At 41.1% G+C, this 19,693-nt stretch overlaps 1 protein-coding gene across 1 annotated transcript in view; it reads right to left on the bottom strand.

The window, feature by feature from the left end:
- LOC135202385 (transmembrane protein 231-like) overlaps positions 1-19,693 on the bottom strand; it is a 62,262-nt gene that overhangs the window by 14,971 nt on the left and 27,598 nt on the right. The window contains exons 3-4 of the mRNA XM_064231763.1: positions 13,806-13,934; positions 1,805-2,030 (exon numbers count right to left, since the gene is read on the bottom strand). Of these exons, the coding sequence (XP_064087833.1) occupies positions 1,805-2,030; positions 13,806-13,934 (355 nt within the window). The remainder of the gene's footprint in view (positions 1-1,804; positions 2,031-13,805; positions 13,935-19,693) is intronic.

The following is a 19,693-nucleotide window of genomic DNA, read 5'->3' as shown; positions in this document are numbered from 1 at the left end:
TTAAATACTGTAAGGACAACTCTCTCTCTCTCTCTCTCTCTCTCTCTCTCTCTCTCTCTCTCTCTCTCTCTTCTCTCTCTCTCTCCCACAATATACTTGTCATACATTTGGTGTTTCTATTTCTTCCTTTTATCTCTCTCGCTCTCAGCAAAAGAATTGATAGACAGACAAACATAATTGCACAGTCCACTCTTTCTCTCTTCTCTGGAGAAATATATGTATTTATGGGAGGGGGAAAAAGTTGCCTACAGACATTCATTTCAATCTATTGAAACCATAAGGAGTTATTTCTCTCTCTCTCTCTCTCTCTCTCTCTCTCTCTCTCTCTCTCTCTCTCTCTCTCTCTCTCTCTCTTGTATTTTAATGAAAATATACAGTAATTTGTGAATACACAGTGTTGCACATGAAAAAAGTAAATTAGTGATAATTTTAGAGATTCAAGAACGTCGTTCCGGCTTAAGACGATTTTCGGGTTACGACGCGTCTTAAGAACGGAACCCCCGTCGTAACCCGGGGACTGCCTGTATATAATTCTGTTTAAAGAGCGGCTGAGCTTAACCTTCTCTCAAACGGAACGATCTGATCAGGACAGCCAGGGTGGCTCTTGAGCGGCTAGCCTAACCTTCCCGAGACGTGATTTCAAGCACGATCTGGCGAGGTAGGCCAGGGAGGCTCATGGAACAGAATAAGGTCCCTTAGGGCCTTACACTCCTCCCTCAAGGATTCCTTGGTAAGGTGAAGGAGGTATCCTCCTTGAGCAAACCGATGGAACGTAAGGGGAGGAGGGGAGGGAGATAGGCTGAACTCCCGATCCGACGAATCGAAGGGGAGAAGCCTCTCCAGATGGAAGGAAACCCGTCTGGCCTACTTCCCAAACCAAGGAGGAATCTCCTTGGTTTGTGTAAGTAGGTCCAAATCATCCTCGTGCCAGGATATCTATTATAAAACGTCAGGGTATCTACAAATTTTATTAAATCTTGAGTGAGTGCAAAATCAATAACAACACGACTACAATTAGTATAGGTGACCAATTGGAAGTCGTCATAAAGATACGGGTAGCGATATATGTAATGGCTGACTCGGGAGCGGTGCAAGCTAGGCTCCGTTTATGTAACATACAACTAAAACATACTTATGATTAATTTCGCTACCCTTACAAACATAAATTGATAATTGCAGTACTCAACTTAGATATCGAAGATTCCTGGCATTTATAGCATCTCATTTTATTCCAAAATAATGTCGTTACAGTCAAAGACACAAGTGTACACGACAGTGCTATTTAAAAGAATGGCTATCAAGGCGCTAGTAGTAGCGGTAGTGGGCGGTAAATGGCGCTGGTATGGCGCCTAGTTTGAAAGGGGAGATGACAAAGGAAGAGACTAAATGGCACAAGACCTCTGGTAGTTGTTTCACTCGCCCCAGATACCATACCGACACCTTAAATAAGGTGAGCGAGCCACAGTATTCTGGCATTACCACATAGCTTTTTTCTCTGGTATTTATAGCAATATTTATACCTTAGAAATGTGTGCTAAAGGAACATTTCACGGAGCGACACAGGTTTAGCCAAGAAATATATAGTAAATGACTTTGATATTGTTCAGTAACAATTTCCTCACTTCAAAGTAAAATGTACTTTGTCCACATTTTTAAGTTCTTCAAAACATTACGTATAGTATGTTACTGTATTTTGATCCATAACAGCATACAGTACCTAGCATATCTGCTAATAGTATACAAGTAATCAACACAGGAAAATTGAGAGTAAAATATATTCAATTCATAAACTTCTCATACTTACAGTTTCTCTTCCAGTATTCATTGAGTATGCTATTCATTGACCACTGTTTGGTTTCTTGCATCAATGTTGGCAAAATTGAAACATTATACTGAAAATTGCTCCTCCCATAATGCAACAGATGACGTTGAGACAATGTCAAATCAGCATAATGATAAAGGGATGTTACAGGTAACCCACTGCTGTACTGTAGTAGTCCAGCACCTTCAAGGGCCACTTCACATAAGTGCTGAAAGGAAAAACCTGCTTAAGTACAGCCACATTAAAGGTTTTTATAACATTGTCACGTGATTAAATACATTAACTAAAACATAAAACTAAAGAGTAGCTAAGCTCTAATATAGACATTTAGGTTTATCAGTTCCACATCTGCAGCAATTAACATCTTAGGGAGTTTGGGTAAACTCCTACATCTAAAATACCAGTATCATATGGTCTTATCAACATGACACTATTGTTCCATACTGGGGACTGCCTAGTGCAATAAATTAATTTTGTTCTCCTTAGGATACAAAGCTGTGTCTTTATAAGGATACTCTTTTAGCATAGCTGTGAGTGGTTGAAACTTGGAAACAAAGTTTCAGAATCGAGATGTCTGAAAAAATGAAGTTTTTATGTTAAAACAAAGTTTAATGTATACTTACCTGGCAGGTATATATATACCGTATATACTCGCATATTATGCGACTTTTGAAACATAATTTTGAAGCTAATTTTAAAGGGGTCGCATCATACACGCGGTATAAAATTAGCGTACCGTCTATGCTTTCCCAAATCGGCAGATCGCGGTAGTTACTACCGGAGAAAAACAGTAGATCTTTTAAAAAGTTATGCTTTACTTGTACTTCACTATATCCAATAATATTGTATGCATTCTCATATTACTATTGTATTTTAAAATACAAAAGAGCGATCGTGCGCCATTTGCATTATTTTGGTTTATACAACATGTTTAATTGTTCTAGACTAAACATCTAATATTTCTAAATCAGTTGATTAAGGCACAACACCGAAGGATTTTTTACTTTTTGTTTTGTTTTACTCAGTAAAAAGAAAACATTTGTTACTTGAACTATTATTTTCATTTTAGGATACGCAGGTAAGTGAAAATTTATTAAAGTAAAAAAAAATGCATAAATTAATACACTAAAATCCTCCAAAGTCTCTCTCTGTGTCCGTATCATCAAATACTGCTCTGAATTCTTTGCCATCAAGGCAGTCATCATATTCGTCATCTTCCAGATCTTTGATCATTTCATCTTCATCTCCTGAATCTTCGTATAGGACATCGTCAATTCATATGGAAGGTATAGTCCTTGCACCGTGGCGAGCTCTCTGGCGGGCTTTTAAACGCTTTTTAGATCTGCCCTTACGCTAATTTTACAAAAACAACAACTGCCCGTGTGTGACAGACCTTTGAATGTCCTTGAGACAAACCCCGAGGCTATAATTATAAGATTATAAGGGGTTTTCATTCCCAGGTACTTTAATCTCCTTCCTATTCGGCCCTGCTCTCTCTCTCTCTCTCTCTCTCTCTCTCTCTCTCTCTCTCTCTCTCTCTCTCTCTCTCTCTCTCTCTCTCTCAAACCCTAAATCTTACAGCTGTCCGAGCAAGAACTTTTTTTATGGGACAACATAGGTCCGCATTTTCGCATTTTCCATACCTATTTATTTTTTATTTTTTATACGATTGCCCTTTCTCGGCTGTGAAGTTGATGTCTATCCATGGCTGTGAGATGACCAGGAATAACTTGTAGGTCGGTGTCAAAGTCACTCCACACTTCAGTCAGGCCAAAACTTTTCCATATCGCATTCAAGCAATATTCAGTCATTGTTTCCTATCTATTATTTTCTCAGAGAGAGAGAGAGAGAGAGAGAGAGAGAGATTCTGTCTGTATACGATTGTTTATTTTCTCACTCGTCAAACTTACTGTTATGCTTTATTTCATATTTCCTTGCTCACCAATTTATTCTATACCTACGATATTAAGAAATCAAGATATGTGTAGAAGGGAGAACTGCCTCCAGACTGTACAGTCAGTATGGATTTAAACGCACGTGGAACTGGTTGAAATATGCGCAACGCACCAAAATGAGATGCCATGGTGATAGAAAATCTGACTCCGTTTTCTTGTTATTGCATAAAAAAAACTTTATCAATCAAGTGAACTACGTAAATTTATTTAGAATTCTGCGCAACGGAAAAGATAATATTTGATATCTGTAATGGGAGAAATGGTTTTATCTCTGTTGTTGTTATAAATTTGGCAGATATGCGATCAAACACGTGGGTGGACCAAAACAGCCCAGCCAGAGAGCTCCGTGGAAAATCCCAAGATTAACCAGAGAGAGAGAGAGAGAGAGAGAGAATACACTAATAAAAACAAAAACTACGTACTGTATGCAAAGCACACACATCATCGTTAGCTTCCCGTGTATTACGTGTAAACGTTCATTCTAAGAAATTCACAGAGTAGTATAACACCTGATTGGCTGGTTGGTAGCCATGGAGATCTGTTATCCAATGACTGCCCTCTGCTTCTGTTCTATTTATAGACATATGCCGTGGATGACACTAAGTTTGAACGTTACCATGTTCGTGATTTTCTGACTGCTGACGGCAAAAATTACTCGATAATTTTCTTTATATAATTATTTCTTCGTGAAAACAATAATGTAATATGATCATTTTAACTTTAATGTACATGGGTATGAAAAATACCAGTGTGTCGTAGCGATGAGTCATCAATATAGTGGTATGAAAATACCACATGGTGTTGTAGCGATACGTAATCACAAAGTACAAATCCTTTTCCGGACCATCCTCAAATTTACGATCTTCAACTGCAAGATCGATAGTGAAATATATAGTCATACTTACTGTTGAAACTCACAAAGTTGAACTGCAAAACATTATTAGACTTTGATTGTTATGACATATACGTTTTACGAATTTTACGGAATGTTGTTTTGAAATAATAATAGCTATTAGTGAACATATGATATTAATTGTCCCACTATTTTATCATAGGTGATCTTAATTATCTCACATTCATGTAACAGTATTATATTAATATTTATGTAAATAAACTGTAATTAGTAAATAACAATAATGAAAAACATAAAGAAAAAAAATGTTTTTGCTGCAGTAGTGATGTTTTGTTTGATTATTGCATCTGACCTCACATTTCCGAGATTGAAAATTCCAAAAACCGAAACACGGAATGTGTGTACTGCACATCTTTTTAAACGCACACAATGTCTACACATTTACTGATACCCGTTGGTGAAAGATTCGAATTACAGTATTTATTTCTGAGAGAGAGAGAGAGAGAGAGAGAGAGAGAGAGAGAGAGAGAGAGAGAGAGAGAGGAGAGAGAGAGAGAGAGAGAGAGTAGAGAGAGAGAGAGTTTAGGACTCCAAGGCGTGTTATTTTACAATTATTTTTATTATCTTGGTATTCTTTTTAATCTTGAGATCTTCTATTAAATTCTCAAGATTGTAAGAAAATTACCGTACTTTCAATAGCGCAGCACACATCTGAACGACTCGGCCATTAGCACGCTAAACCACCCCAACCTTATGAACTGACCTCGGAAAAGGAACTCGCATGATACATGAGATACATGACAAAACCACTGTTTATTGGTGAAAATTTTGGGGTCGCATGATATGCGAGATCGCACGTTACTTGAGTATATACGGTAGCTATATTCTCTGTTCCACCTGGCAGAAATTTCAAATCTCGCGGCAAACGCTAGTAACCTATTAGTAGTTCAGGATACCACCACCCCGTTACCGTGGCGCTAGCGCCAGGAACCGTTTCCCACTTGAACCAGATTTTCTCTGACCCTGTCTCCTGAGGGGTGAGGAGGAAGTGGGCATTAAAATTATATATACCTGCCAGGTAAGGTATACATTAACTTTGTTTTAACATAAAAACTTCATTTTAAGTGTATGACACTTACCTGGCAGGTATATATATAGCTGATTGACACATTTGGAGGTGGGTCAAAGACAGCAACATTATTAGAGTATAAAATATTATTAAAATATTATTAAAACTCTAGGTTCCTTACCTGCTAAGGTAGCTGACTTCATAGGTCCTGCCTCTCAGTCTGCTTAAACCTTAGGAGCTCTCAACAAGGAAGTGTCCTGTATGTTGAAGAAGCTAAGACTGGAACTGACCAACTGGGCGTGACCAATGTGTTGACAGAACCCTACAGCCCTCTTATGCCACAGCATTCAAGCTTAGTAATAGATCAGTACTGAACTACACACACACACCATACCCATATAAACCAAACCAGACTGAAAAAGTAAACACACTTTTCTCAGACTACCATAAACACAACACCATCACCTGATAAAATACTAGCTTAAAAGAAGGTTATGGGTGGTAACTCCTTTGCCAATACTGTACCCGAGGACACGTATGGACCTAGCGTCTGACAATTATCAAAGGTTGTCTGAATATCCCTCAGATAATGAGACGCAAATATTGAATTCGTTCTCCAAAAGGTCGATTCAATAATTTCCTTGAGGGCTAAATTCTTTTTAAACGCCAATGAAGAATCGCAAAACTGCCCTGACTTCATGAGCTTCACTTTCAAGATCCCGAAGGTCTGTTCTTGACAACAACATGTGAGCTTCTCTAATTAACTCTCTCATAAAGAAAGCTAGAGCGTTCTTTGTCATGGATCTACTGGGTCTTTGACTGAGCACCAAAGAGCATCAGAATTCCCTCTGATCTCTCTGTTCTTTCAATGTAGAATCTTAATGCTCTCACTGGTCAGAGGACTCTTTGCTTGCATGTCCCACTAACTCAGATAAACCCAAGACATCAAAGGATCTTGGCCAAGGATTCGCAGGGTTCATCATTCTTGGCCACAAACCTTCCTGGAATTGAACACACTGTCATTACCATGTCTCCATCCCTCTTTCTTTGAAATGGCCCTGAAGCTCACTAGCTCTTTTAGCCGTTGCCAGAGCGACTAAAAAGATATCTTCTTAGACACATCTCTCAGAGAGGCTTTTCTCTAAGGGCTCGAATTTACTCGAGGTTAGATGCCTCAAGACAACATCGAGGTTCCAAGCAGGAGGCCTGCATTGTGGCTGTTTCTTAGTACCAAAATGACCTAATCAGATCTCTAAGGTCCAAAATTATTAGAGATATCAATATCTCTGTGTCTAAACACTGAGGTCAACATACTCTTATAGCCTTTGATTGTAGACACTGACAATCCTAAGATCCTTCCTTAAGTATAGAAGGAAGTCTGCGATTTGGGTCACAGAGGTACTGGATGAAGACATTTTCCTCTTCCTACACCACTTCCGGAAATTTTCCCACTTCGACTGATATACTGCGATTGTGGAGGTTTTTCTGGCCCTAGCCACTGCACTGGCCACCTCTCTAGAATATCCCCTCGCTCTGACAAGACTTTCGATCGTCTGAACGCAGTCAGACCCAGAGCGAGGGTATTCTTGTGAAATCTGTCGAAGTGGGGTTGTCTGAGTAAATCTACTCTTAGAGGAAGAGTTCTTGGTGTATCTATTGTCCATTCCAGTACCTCTGTGAACCAACTTTGGGCCGGCCAAAACGGAGCTATTTAAGGTCATCCTTGTTCCTTGGCTCTCCCTGAATTTCTTCATAACTTTTCCCCAGTGCTTTTGAATGGTGGAAAAAGCGTAAACATCTAGGTTTGTCCAGTCCATCCAGGAAGGCGTCGACCGCCACTGCTTCCTGATCTGGAACCGGAGAGCAATAAGTTGGTAATCTTTTTGTTCTGGCTGTCGCAAAAAGATCTACTACCGGACGGCCCCACAACTTCCACAGGCTCTGACATACCTCCAGGTGCAACGTCCACTCTGTCAGTAGAAGTTGTCCTCTTCTGCTCAACATGTCCGCTCCCACATTCTTCTCCCCCTGGATGAACCTGGTGAGCAGAACGACATTTTCCTCTTCCGCCCAAAGTAGAACTTCCTTTGCCAGCATGGTAGAGGGGGTGGATAAGAATGAGTCCCTCCTTGTTTGCGGATGTATGCCAGAGCCGTGGTGTTGTCCGAGTTGATTTGCACTGTCTTGTCCTCGAATCAACTCTCTGAAGTGCTTCAAGGCCAAGAAAATCGCCATCAGTTCCTTCTGTTTATGTGCCAACTTGTTTCTTCCTCGCTCCAAAGACCCGACACCTCCTGAGGGCCTAATGTCGCCCCCCAACCTGCGTCCGACGCGTCGGAAAACAAGATGAGGTCTGGGCTCTTCTGTTGAAGCAACATCCCTTCTGCTAACCTGCCTGGGGTTAGCCACCAACTTAATTCCTCCTTCACTTTGACAGGAATTAGAAACTGGAAGGAATCCGGTTGCGATTTTCTTGGCCATGAATCTTTCAGGAAAAACTGTAGAGATCTCATGTGCAGTCTTCCTAGAGAAATGAACCTCTCTACCAAAGAGAGTGTGCCCAGTAGACTCATCCACTCTCTTGCTGAGCATCGGTTTTTCTCTAGGAAGTCCTGCACCTTCTGAATGCATAGGGCTTGCCTTTGGGGGCGGGGGACGGAAAAAACCCGAAAAGTCGCTGACGATATCTGAATCCCCAAATAAACTATCTGTTGCTTGGGATTCAACTGCGACTTTCCCAGGTTTACCACAAGACCTAGGTCTTTTGCTAAGTCCAACGTTTGTTTCAGGTCCTCCAGACATTGACTTCTCGATTGGGATCTTATCAACCAGTCGTCCAAATAAAATGACACTCTGATCCCTCTTAGATGTAACCATCTTGCTACATTGGACATCATCCTCGTGAACACTTGGGGGGCTGTGCATAGGCCGAAGCACAGGCCTTGAATTGAAAGACCCTGTTCTGAATCACGAACCTTAGATACTTCCTGCTTCCTGGATGAATGGGAATATGAAAGTATGCGTCTTGTAGGTCCAGGGTAACCATCCAGTCCCCTGGACGTACCGCTGCCAGTACTGAATCGTTCGTCTCCATGGTGAATTTGGTCTTTTCCAGCACTGGTCTCCATCCTCCCGAGGACTTCGCAACCAGGAATAGCCGGTTGTAAAATCCCGGAGATTTGTGATTCAGAACAGGTTCTATGGCTCCTTTCTCTAGCATGGAAGAGACTTGCTCCCACAGAGCCTTTTTCTTCACTAAATCGTTGTAATTTGCCCCCAGGGCTCTCGGAGATGTTGCGAGAGGAGGTTTCTTTAAGAAGGGAATTTTGTACCCTTCCCGAGCTACGTTGATGGCCCGGGGATCTGCCTTCAAGTTCTGCCAAACTTCCCAAAATTCTTGAAGTCTGGCTCCTACTGCTGTCTGGAGGACTGAGTTCTCATTGTTTAGAGGTAGTTTTGGCTCCTCTTTTCGTTGGTACTCTAAAGGCGGGTCGTGCAAACATTCTGCCTCGAAAGGGCTGTTGAGAAGGCCTTGTTTGAGGGCTAAATTCTTTTGGAGTTTTCTTCACCAACTTGGATGGTAAAAACTTCCTTACCGATGAAGAGAGCAAATCTTGAGTGGCCTTCTGCGAAAGCGCCAGAGCTATATCCTTAATAACCTCTGACGGAAACAGCTGGTTAGAAAGGGGTGAGAACATCAATTCTGATTTCTGTGCGTTGGAAACGCCTTTAGAAGCGAATGAGCACAAAAGCGACCTCTTTTTCAAAACTCCTGCTGGGAACAATGAAGCCAGCTCATTTGCTCCATCTCTGAGAGCCTTGTCCATGCAGGACATAATGCTCTTAGCCACTTCCATATCCTGTTCCTTTTCATCTTCTAAGGAATTCGCCAACGCTCCCAATGACCAATCTAGAAAATTGAAGACTTCGAAAGTCTAAAAATTCCCTTAAAAAGATGTTCAAACTCGGACGAAGTCCACCAGACCTTGGCCGAATGCAACGCCTGTCTGCGCGAACTGTCCACTATACTGGAGAAATCCCCCTGGGAGGAGGCAGGTACTCCCAGGCCAAGACTTTCTCCAGTAGCGTACCATACCCCAGACTTAGATGCTAACTTGGCTGGGGGAAAAGCGAAAGAGGATTTCCCCGCTTCTTTCTTGTCCTTCAGCCAGTTATTCACTCGTTGTAACGCCTTCTTGGCCGAAATCGACAGAGTCATCTTGAGAAAAGATGACTTCTTAGGAGTCTTAGTCTTAGAAAAACTGAGACAGGGGAGATACAGGAGCCGTAGGCTGAAATTCCCCTTCGAACTAGACAGCAGACGTGAAGTAAGGATCTTATAATCGAAGACGGTTCGACATTCTTCTCTTCAACAAAATCCACTTCTTCTTCTGCTGAAGAAATGTTCTTGCCTGAATCACTATCGTTGTGACGCTTTGCTGATGGATTAACGTCCTGCCGCCTGCGTCCTGTCACCAACGAAGTCTCTGCGTTCCCTGCCGTCTGTGTTCTACAACCGTAGAAGAATCGATGTGCTGCCGCTTGCCGTTCCTGCGTCCATCGTAAACACGTTGCTTCCTGCCGCCTGGTCCTGCGTCCACCAGCGGTTCCGCGTCCTGACGTTTGCGTCCTGTTTCTTCCGAAACAATCTTCTTCTTCCTGCGTCCTGCGTCCTGGAACACTACGCGATCGCCCGTCTTCGTAGCGCCCGTGCGTCCTAAATCCTCGACACGCAAACACTTGTCGTCCATCTTCTTGGAAGACTTAACGGGAAGGAAATCGTCCTTACGCCTTGCAGGTCCTTGCAAAGGAGAGTCCCATGAATCGACGAGAACTGCAAGCTTCGACTACATTTCTCTTAAGAAATCCTTCGTACTATCTTCCTGACGAACAGCCGTAGTAGGAGATGGAAAGAACGAGTAAAGGACTAGGACGCAAAGGAGAACGATCTTGGACTCTACCGAAGGAGAGAGAAGAGGAGAGGAAAAGCAAGAGGACTGGGGGGAGTCTCTTGACGAAATCCAGGAACGTACGGGCCGTACCGAGACTTCTTTCGATCGCACAATTTTCTTCCTCTTGGTCGGAACCACGTCCTCGTCCGAGGAAGACAAAAACCTCCGGGCTGCTCCAAGCTCACGATCTTGAGCACGTCGATCATGAGTAGTCGATGTCCTTAACGTCCTCTTGAGGGGGCGAGACACTACCGAGTACCGATGTTCGCGCTCTGATGTCGAACCATCAGAGGACGCACACTTCCCAGTTACGCCTTTTTCTGCGGCGAACTGCAACAGCCTGGGATTCTTACAACAGGACTGTCCAAAGGGACGCCTGACCGTGGGAAAACCTCTCTCGCCTCCCTTCGACTGTCGACATGCCTTCTCCCTTGGGTCTGGGAGCTTGACAGAGGTCTAGGTCTAGGAGCACGAGAGAGACGATCAGACGCCCCCTCCACTACACTTTCACTGACATCAAAAGCACTCACTTTATCCGTAAGGCGCTGTATTTGGTCTCCCATGGACGCAAGGGCAGCGAAAACCTTTACAATCTGTGTATCGTTCGTGCCCTCCCATACAGCAGCGGGCGCAGGAGATACCTGGGGAGAAGGAACTACCAACTCTACGTTAGAAGGAGCTGGAGAGGAAACACATTCACTCCTTTTACTATAAGTATTCGACCTCTCACTACGAGAAACAGATCTCCTTACACGATTCCTTTCTCCAAGCCTTTCAACATATTTCATAAATATCTTCCACTCCTTCTCTGACAAATTCTCACACTCAACACACCTACTCTCCCAAGTACACACATTCTCTCTACACTTCTTGCAAATGGTATGAGGGTCGACCGAAGCCTTCGGCAACCTTACCTTACACCCCTCTTTCACACAAACTCTAAACATACTACCAGTGTCAGACATCTTCCAAGAACAATCCAAAGCGAATGCCAAGCTAACGTTTCCAAGTACGATACCAAAAAATCCATGAAAAGTCAGCAACGAGAAGAAAATCCTAGCAGGGAAACCACCAACAATGTTGCCGGTTCGGCTGGCAGAAAAAATCTGGTTCAAGTGGGAACGGTTCCTGGCGCTAGCGCCACGGTAACGGGGTGGTGGTATCCTGAACTACTAATAGGTTACTAGCGTTTGCCGCGAGATTTGAAATTTCTGCCAGGTGGAACAGAGAATATAGCTATATATATACCTGCCAGGTAAGTGTCATACATTAAATTAAGATTTTTAACATTATCATAAGGAGAACAAAAGGAATTTACGTATTACACTAGGCAGTCCCCAGTTTATGGCAGGGGTTCCGTCACATAAGTCAAAAATTGCTGTAACCTGAAGCATTATAACTATAATGGTAATAAATAGCACTTACAGCACCATTATTATGGAGGAGTTATGGAGTTCCATTTGACAACGTCTGTGTGTGTGTGAGAGAGAGAGAGAGAGAGAGAGAGAGAGAGAGAGAGAGAGAGAGAGAGAGAGAGAGAGAGAGAGAGAGAGAGGGTGTAATTGCTGTATGGATAGTTAACGACTGTATTGGCTGTTTGTGAGTTCTGGCTGGGTTGTCTGCTGTTGTTAGAGTTCTGTGTTTTGAGTGAGCTTTCAGTCAGTCTTTAGTCAGAAGCTGTGAGAGACAGTAGTGTCGGCAGTGGTCTGTGAAGACATTGATAGCTATAGTCAGTCAAGTGGTGTGTTTTTGAATTGTTATTGGTTTGTTGCTGATTGTTGTTGGGTTTGATATTAGTAGTTGATTATATTTAGTAGTTGATTAGAGTTGTTGTGCCTGTGTTGGATTTGTTGTGCTTGCGAGTTCCTGTTGAGTTATATGTGAGTTGTTGTGGTTGAGGGTTGTTGTTGGGGAGCTGTTGTGGTTCCTTGGTGTGGTTGTGAGTTGTTAAGGGTTGTTATTGGTGAGCTGTTGTTATTCTTTGATGTTGTTGGTAGGTGTGTGGGTTGCCTTTTGTGCTGTTGTTTTTTTGTGTTGCTTGTGGTTTGTGCAGTGGTCTTGGGTTGTGATTGTTCCTTTTTTGTTGTTGTGTTGTTGAGTTTTGTTGTTGTGTCAAGTTGTGGTTGTGTTCCTTGATTATTGTTGTGTTGTTGTTGTTATTGGGTTGTGGTCCTTGGTTGTTGTTGTTGGTATCTCTTGTGACCTCGACCAGTGGACAGCACAGGATAGCCCGGAGTATCTGGAGAGTTGGTAAGTATGTGTGTTTTGTGTTTTTTGTTTTTTTGTAGCTATAGGTCAATTGTCCTGCATGTATTTTGTAGTGTAAAGAAGAAAGTGTGACTGGGGTGGGGTGGGTTGGGTAGCAGGAGTGATTAGGTTAATGTGGGGAGGGTTTTGCAACTTGTTTTTTCTAGCTTGTGATCCCACCACATTATGGTACTTGTAAGTCTGGGTAACAGCACTGTAAATCCAATTACAGCGCTGAAAAATCAGGGTTAATGGCACCATGAGGCAAGCCCCAACGGAACCCGAACCTGATGTAACCCAGAGACTGCCTGTACTAATTTCACACAATACCAATTCATTTCAGGAGACCACTACTTTACTCAAGCCACCACTATCTACCAAAGGTAAAATTAGTGTCTAACCTACATCCCATAATGGATGTTAGGTGACTGTGAAAGGGGTGACATGAAGTAACTGCAGCTACTGACTCTACTAATGCAGTTACTTGCAACTGTTTATGCCCAGCCCAATGAGAGATGAGAACTTCAACACAAGTGGTCTGGTATAGAAATTCTTTGCTTAAAATAAGAACCATCATTATTGTTAACCAAACATTTTCAATGCACAGAGAACCATTTATTACAACAGGAAAGAGAACAATGAACTATCTGGCCAGTGGTTATGAGTAAGTTTCCGCCTTAGTCATAACCTATTCAACAGAGAGGAAGGCTCAAGACCATTCCAAACTGATAACTTAATCCTTGACTGATAATGGCAGACATGTACTAAGTAAAATAAAGTTTGTATAATGCAAGGACATAATAAAGTTATAATATGGTTAGTATTACACAATAAGTAAATTAAAATTTTAAGGACAATAAATTCATAACTGAAATACAAAGATGCATCATATTGTAATATGGCTTACTTGTAATCTGTAGTCAAAGATGAGTAGCATTGATACTCCATACACAAGCTCACCAGCCAACAGAGGTAGTTCCAAGTTGAAATCCAATTTATCTTTCAAACCATCTTTGTTTTCATCAATTTCACTTGACTGCAATGAATGACATAAATGGAGAGTTAAAATCCAATATTCATACAAAATGATCTTTAAAAGAACAACTGAATTTATTAGCCAGCAATACAACTTTGCTTTGGGCCACACAAGACTAACATTACAAAAGTAAAAGATAAAAGATAAATCATTACTATTATCCATTGACCTATATCAGGTTTCACTGTCAAGTTCCGAATCTTAAATTTACACCATTCCAGCCTTACTCCAACCTTACCTGGGTACCTTTCTATCTTCTTCCAACTGCCCCTTTTGATAGCTATTTTCTAAGAAGTTTATTTCAAACAATTTTTTTTAAGTCAAGTTTATTTCAAACAATTTTTTTTAAGTCTTTAAATAATCCCAACTACGTATAGCTTTCCAAATGAGCCATATAGATGCTTCTTGCCTCATAATTTACAGTAATATTTTCTTTTAACACACAGCCTGCTCTTTGATTACCAAGGAACCAGATACATTACTTGACTTTTACCAACTTCATATTCATATTTAAACAGTTATGGTTCAGTGATTCCCTCTACTGTTTTTGTCCTTTAATTTTCAATCTTGAGTCACTGAACCAATATGAGTCAGTGAACCAATTTATCACTCCCTATTACAAGAAATGTGCATATCTTAACTCCTCATTAATTTCATTACATTTGTTCACATTTGCAACTTACAGATTTGTAAGTTGTTCTCTAACATTTAAACAAACATTATTATTGTCTACCTTTCTATCTTTTCTGCATACACGAGAAAGTGAGGAGAGAGTAATTTGATTCAACTTCGTACATAGTACAAATCAGAATTCATCTACGTAATCCTAACTGTTGTTATTCAGTCATGAAGAAAACTTTAATTCTATACCCTCCACCACCAAACACAAGCTATGTATGAGTAATGTGTACAGTCAAACCTTGGTTTTTGTACGCATCTCTTTTTGTACGTTTCAGTTTTTATATACTTTTTTTTCTACGAAATTTTGTCTCGATTATCGTATATTTCCTCAGTTTTCGTACAATTGGAAACGCTCCATCCAGGCCTGCGCATGACCGGGCCCCATGTCAAATGCCCAAACAAAGCATCCCATCTTCTTTTGTGACCCATTCAGCTTTGTGTTCATTGTATTTGTGCTTTTTTATTTGAGAGCAACTGCTAACAATAAGCCATCATGGGGTCAAAGAAAGTTCCAAGTGCTAGCCACTTGTGTAAAGAAGGATAGAAACACTCTAGAATTTAAGACAGGACTCGTAGCAATGTTGGAGGAAGTTGCACGCTGATCTCAGTGAGAAAATGCCTACAACAAGCAGTGCTGTTAGTGAATTTAAGGCCAGCAGAGGCTGGTTTGAAAAATTCAGAAAACTAATGGGCATACATAATGTGGCTACTTCAGGGATTAAGGACATGTTTGCAAAGAGGAATGATGTAAAAAATTTTGTGGAGAATTATCATCCCAACAAAGAAGTTGTGGAAAATTATCATCCCAACAAAGGAGTTGTAATCTGAGTCCCCAACATGTTTAATGACAATGTCTTGTTTAACTTTAGAAAAAATTTTAAAGAAATGCCAGAAACAGATGTCTCTGGACAGTTTTGTTGTGCAACAAGGGTCTAATAACTCTCAAGCTGGTCCTAGTGCCAGTAAAAAACGAAGAGGGGAAGTATCCTCAGATAGTGCCAGTAAAATTCGAAGAGAAGTAACCCAAGATAGGTTCTTGATACGTTTAGTCCTTCTGGAGGGAGATTCCCCTTCCAAACAATAACCTCTCCTCCTCCCTCTCCCCTCCTCTCTGTCTTCCATATGCTAACAGGTGTTTTCCATAAAGGCAAGAGTGATGTTAAATGTTCATTTATTCATTTCATTAGTCATTTATATTTATTTATCATTGTTTTCTGTATGTAAAGCTGTGTTTATTCCCTACAAAATGTATTTTTTATTAATATTTTTGGGGTCTGGAACGCATTAATTGAACAGTGGTCCCCCTGTATTTGCGGGGGATGCGTACCAGACCCCCCCCCCCAATAGTTAGAAACCACAAATAGTTGGAACCCCTATAAAAACGCTTAAAACCTTCTATTTTGTTAGTTAAAACTCAAGAAAAACCCACAAAAAATTCTTATAGTACCTGGTTTTTTTAAATAGTTTAATAACAAAAAGTACATTTTGTGATTAAATTGAAATAAACAGGAATTTATGGATATTTCTCATAGAAAATACTGCAAATAGGCAAATTTTCTGCAAATAATGGGGGGAAATGTTCCAGAGAGAAATCCGCGAATGCATGAGTCCGCAAATCCGGAGAACGCGAATACGGGTGGTCCACTGTATTTACATTATTTCTTTTGGGAATTATTGTTTCAGTTTTTGTGGGAGGTTCTGGAATGGATTATGTATGAAAACTGAGGCTCCACTCTATATCATTTTTCATTCAATTTACATTACGCCTATTTTTTACTTAATTACACCAAGTATTACATTATGCCTATTTTTTACTTAATTACACCAAGTATGATATGTTTTCTCATTAACGTATCATAAGTTTATCAAGTTTAAAACATTATAATTGTGCTGAAAAATATATTTTTATAATAAAATTCAGTTTTATTAGTACTTAGCCAATAATTACATCGCTGTAGTTTCTACATTGATGGCACCTTGAATTTTCTAAATTCGCAGTAATGCGCTTCTTCTGTCAAGTAGATGACTAGACTCCACCCACTTTCTAGGAAGGATAGGAACAATTTCATGAAAAGAGCTCATTTTGTTTCCCCAAAATGTCCATGTAAGGGGAGGAGGGCAGGCTCTACTTGTAATTACAGGGTAAGTACAAATAAAACTTAATGCTATTATAAAAATATAATTTTCATTTGCATAACTTACCCAGTAATTACATTGCTGAATCTCACATTTATAAGTTGTTGGGATTCATGGACATAACATAGGTAATACAATGTTCCCCCCGTATTCACAGGGGATGTGTACCACAGCCCCCAGCAAATAGCTAGAATCTGTGAATAGTTGAAAACCCTATGAAAATGCTTAAAACTGCCTATTTTGTTAGTTAAAACTAAAGAAAAATCCACTAAAAATGTTTAAACCTGATTTTAAAGTTTTATCACAAAAAGTGCATTTTATGATGAAATAGATTAAAAAACAGGAATCTGTGGATGTTTCTCATAGAAAAATGCTGCAAATAGAGTTCCTCTCGACCCATACCGGTGCAGTGGTATGGCCATGAGACACCTCTAGTGAAATGGGGACTTTCCAGCAGAGGAGTACTCCATTAGCTGAGAAAGTTTTGACAAGAGTTATGCAACACTTTAATACTTCCAACAGGTTACAAAACTTAAAAATCAACCCCCGCCCAGGGGTCAGCACCAGGATCCAGGATCAAACTATAAGCCCAGTCACCTTATACATGCAGTCTCCGGTTATTGTTGCCCTTGGTTTTCGGCGATCCGATTTTATGGAGCTTGTCTAGTGCTGAAAATCACCAATTTTTGGAACCAAAATGTGCCAATTTCCGGTTATCAGTGCTGATACATAGTACCTAGCACTAACAGAGGCGCCATTAACTGGTTATTGGTACCAAAATCTGGAGCGCTGAAAATTGCTGATTTTCGCTTATCATCAAGCCGTCAGAATGGAAATCCTGTCGATAACTGGGGACTGCCTGTATCAATAATTAAAAAAAAAAATAATCCATCACCTCAATTAAAAACAGGTAGAGACTCCTGGAATAAGCAAAACCTTCAGAATTTGTATTCGGGAGGAATATGTGTTCTCTATGCTTCCTCCACAACTATCATACCTGGGGTCCCAAGGTTTTGCAGTTGTCATATGGTTCAATGTCTCGTAAGCACGTAGTGCATTGCAAAAACAGACTTACATCTCCAGCAAGTCATTTGAAGGATTGAAAACAGAGACGAGTTATGCCTGAAGGCTAATGAGGTGGCCATTGCTCTTACCTCATGAGCTTTTACCTTCAGGGAAGGAATTGAATCCTCTCCACTCTGTGAATGGGCATCTAGGATAAGATCTCTTAAGAAGAACATGATAGCGTCCATTGAGAGAGGTCTGGAGGGATTCTTCACTGAACACAATAAGTTGCTTGTTGGGCCCCTGATCTTCTCAGTCTTGTGGAGATAATATCTAAGAGCTCCCACAGGACAGAGATATCTTTCTTCTTCTTCTGGGACTAATATATCTCTCAAATTCTTTACCGTAAAGGATTGTAGCCATGATTTTGAGGGTAATTCATTCTTAGCAAGAATTCACAACATTAGAGTAATGTTCAGGCCTCGGTAACGAAGGCAGAGCTAAGCAATGTTCTATAACCTCTAATGGCTGGTGACGATAGACCCCTGGAGAGGTTGGTGATGATAGACCCTTGGAGAATCTTGGATACAGGAGGAAGTTTGCTATTTGTGTCATAAGACATTTTAGAAGATGAGATGTTATTTCTTCTGCACCAAAGTCTAAAGATGGACCACTCTGCCTGGTAGACTTTGTTAGATGACAGTCATCTGCTACAGGCAAGAGCTTGAGACACTGAGTTTGAAAATCCCTTCGATCGAAGGAGTTTAATGACAGTCAAACCCTATTAAGGTCAGAGTGGATAGGTTTTGGTGGAACTCCCTGAAGTGGGGCTGTCTGTGCAGCTCTGGAATGGTGGGAAGGAGCCTCGGGTAGTTCACCAATGGGGCTAGTAGATCTGCAAACCATTCTTTTTGTGGGCAAAAGAGTGTTTTGAGAGTCATACTGACATTCAGGTGAGACTGAAGCTTGTCCAGTACATCCCTTATCATGCTAAACGAGGGATAGGCATATAAGTTCAGATTGGACCAGTCCAACAGAAAAGCATACATCGCCCAAGCTTGAGGATCCAGGAGAGGGGTGCAGAACAGCGGCAGACAGTGATTCCTGGATGCGGCTAAAAGATCCAGGTATGGCTTCCCTCTAGCTTCCACAGGTCTTCACATACCCGAAGGTCGAGGGTCCATTCAGTAGGAAGGACATGGCAGTTTCAACTTAATCTGTCTACCAATACATTTAGCTTCCCTTGTATGAATTGGGTAAATAACTAACTTTGTCTCAGACCGATCCACCCACAGAAGAGATTTCACCCTCTTGAAGAGAGAAAAAGAGTGAGTTCCCCATTGGCGACTGATATAAGCTAGTGCTGCGATGTTGTCCGAGTGCACCACTATCACTTTGTCCCATACTTCCTCTTGGAAGTGAAAGAGACCTAAATGAATTGCTCTCAATTCCTTATTGTTGATATGGGATTCACTCGCTTCCCAAGACCAAGTTCCTGACGTTTCCCCAGCCAGCGTTCAACGTGTTGGAGATAAAGTTTAGGTCTGGGTTCAGAGGCGGCAGAGACCTTCCTTCCTGTCCGCGGATTGCCACCACCTCAGGTCTTCCTTGATCTTGTTCGTAACTGGGAAGACAAACAACCTGCTTTGGTCTTCCTGTCCAAACTGATCTTCAGAAAGTATTGAAGGGTTATCATATGTAGTCTCCCTAGTCTGATAAACTGCTCTATTGATGACAAAGTTCCCAGCAGACTCATCCATTCATTTGCTGAGCACTTCTGGACTGTCAGAAAATGGTTTACTGTTTCCATCCAAGACTCTATCCTTTTGGGAGATGGCAATGCCGGAAAAATCTGTGAATCTATTTGAATCCCCAAAAAAAGAATCCTCTACGACATGGTCAGATGTGATTTTGAGTATCTATTAACAGTCCTAAGT

This window comes from Macrobrachium nipponense, chromosome 30, assembly GCF_015104395.2.
Source record: "Macrobrachium nipponense isolate FS-2020 chromosome 30, ASM1510439v2, whole genome shotgun sequence".
Lineage (NCBI taxonomy): Eukaryota > Metazoa > Arthropoda > Malacostraca > Decapoda > Palaemonidae > Macrobrachium > Macrobrachium nipponense.
This window is presented reverse-complemented; position numbering and strand designations above follow the sequence as displayed.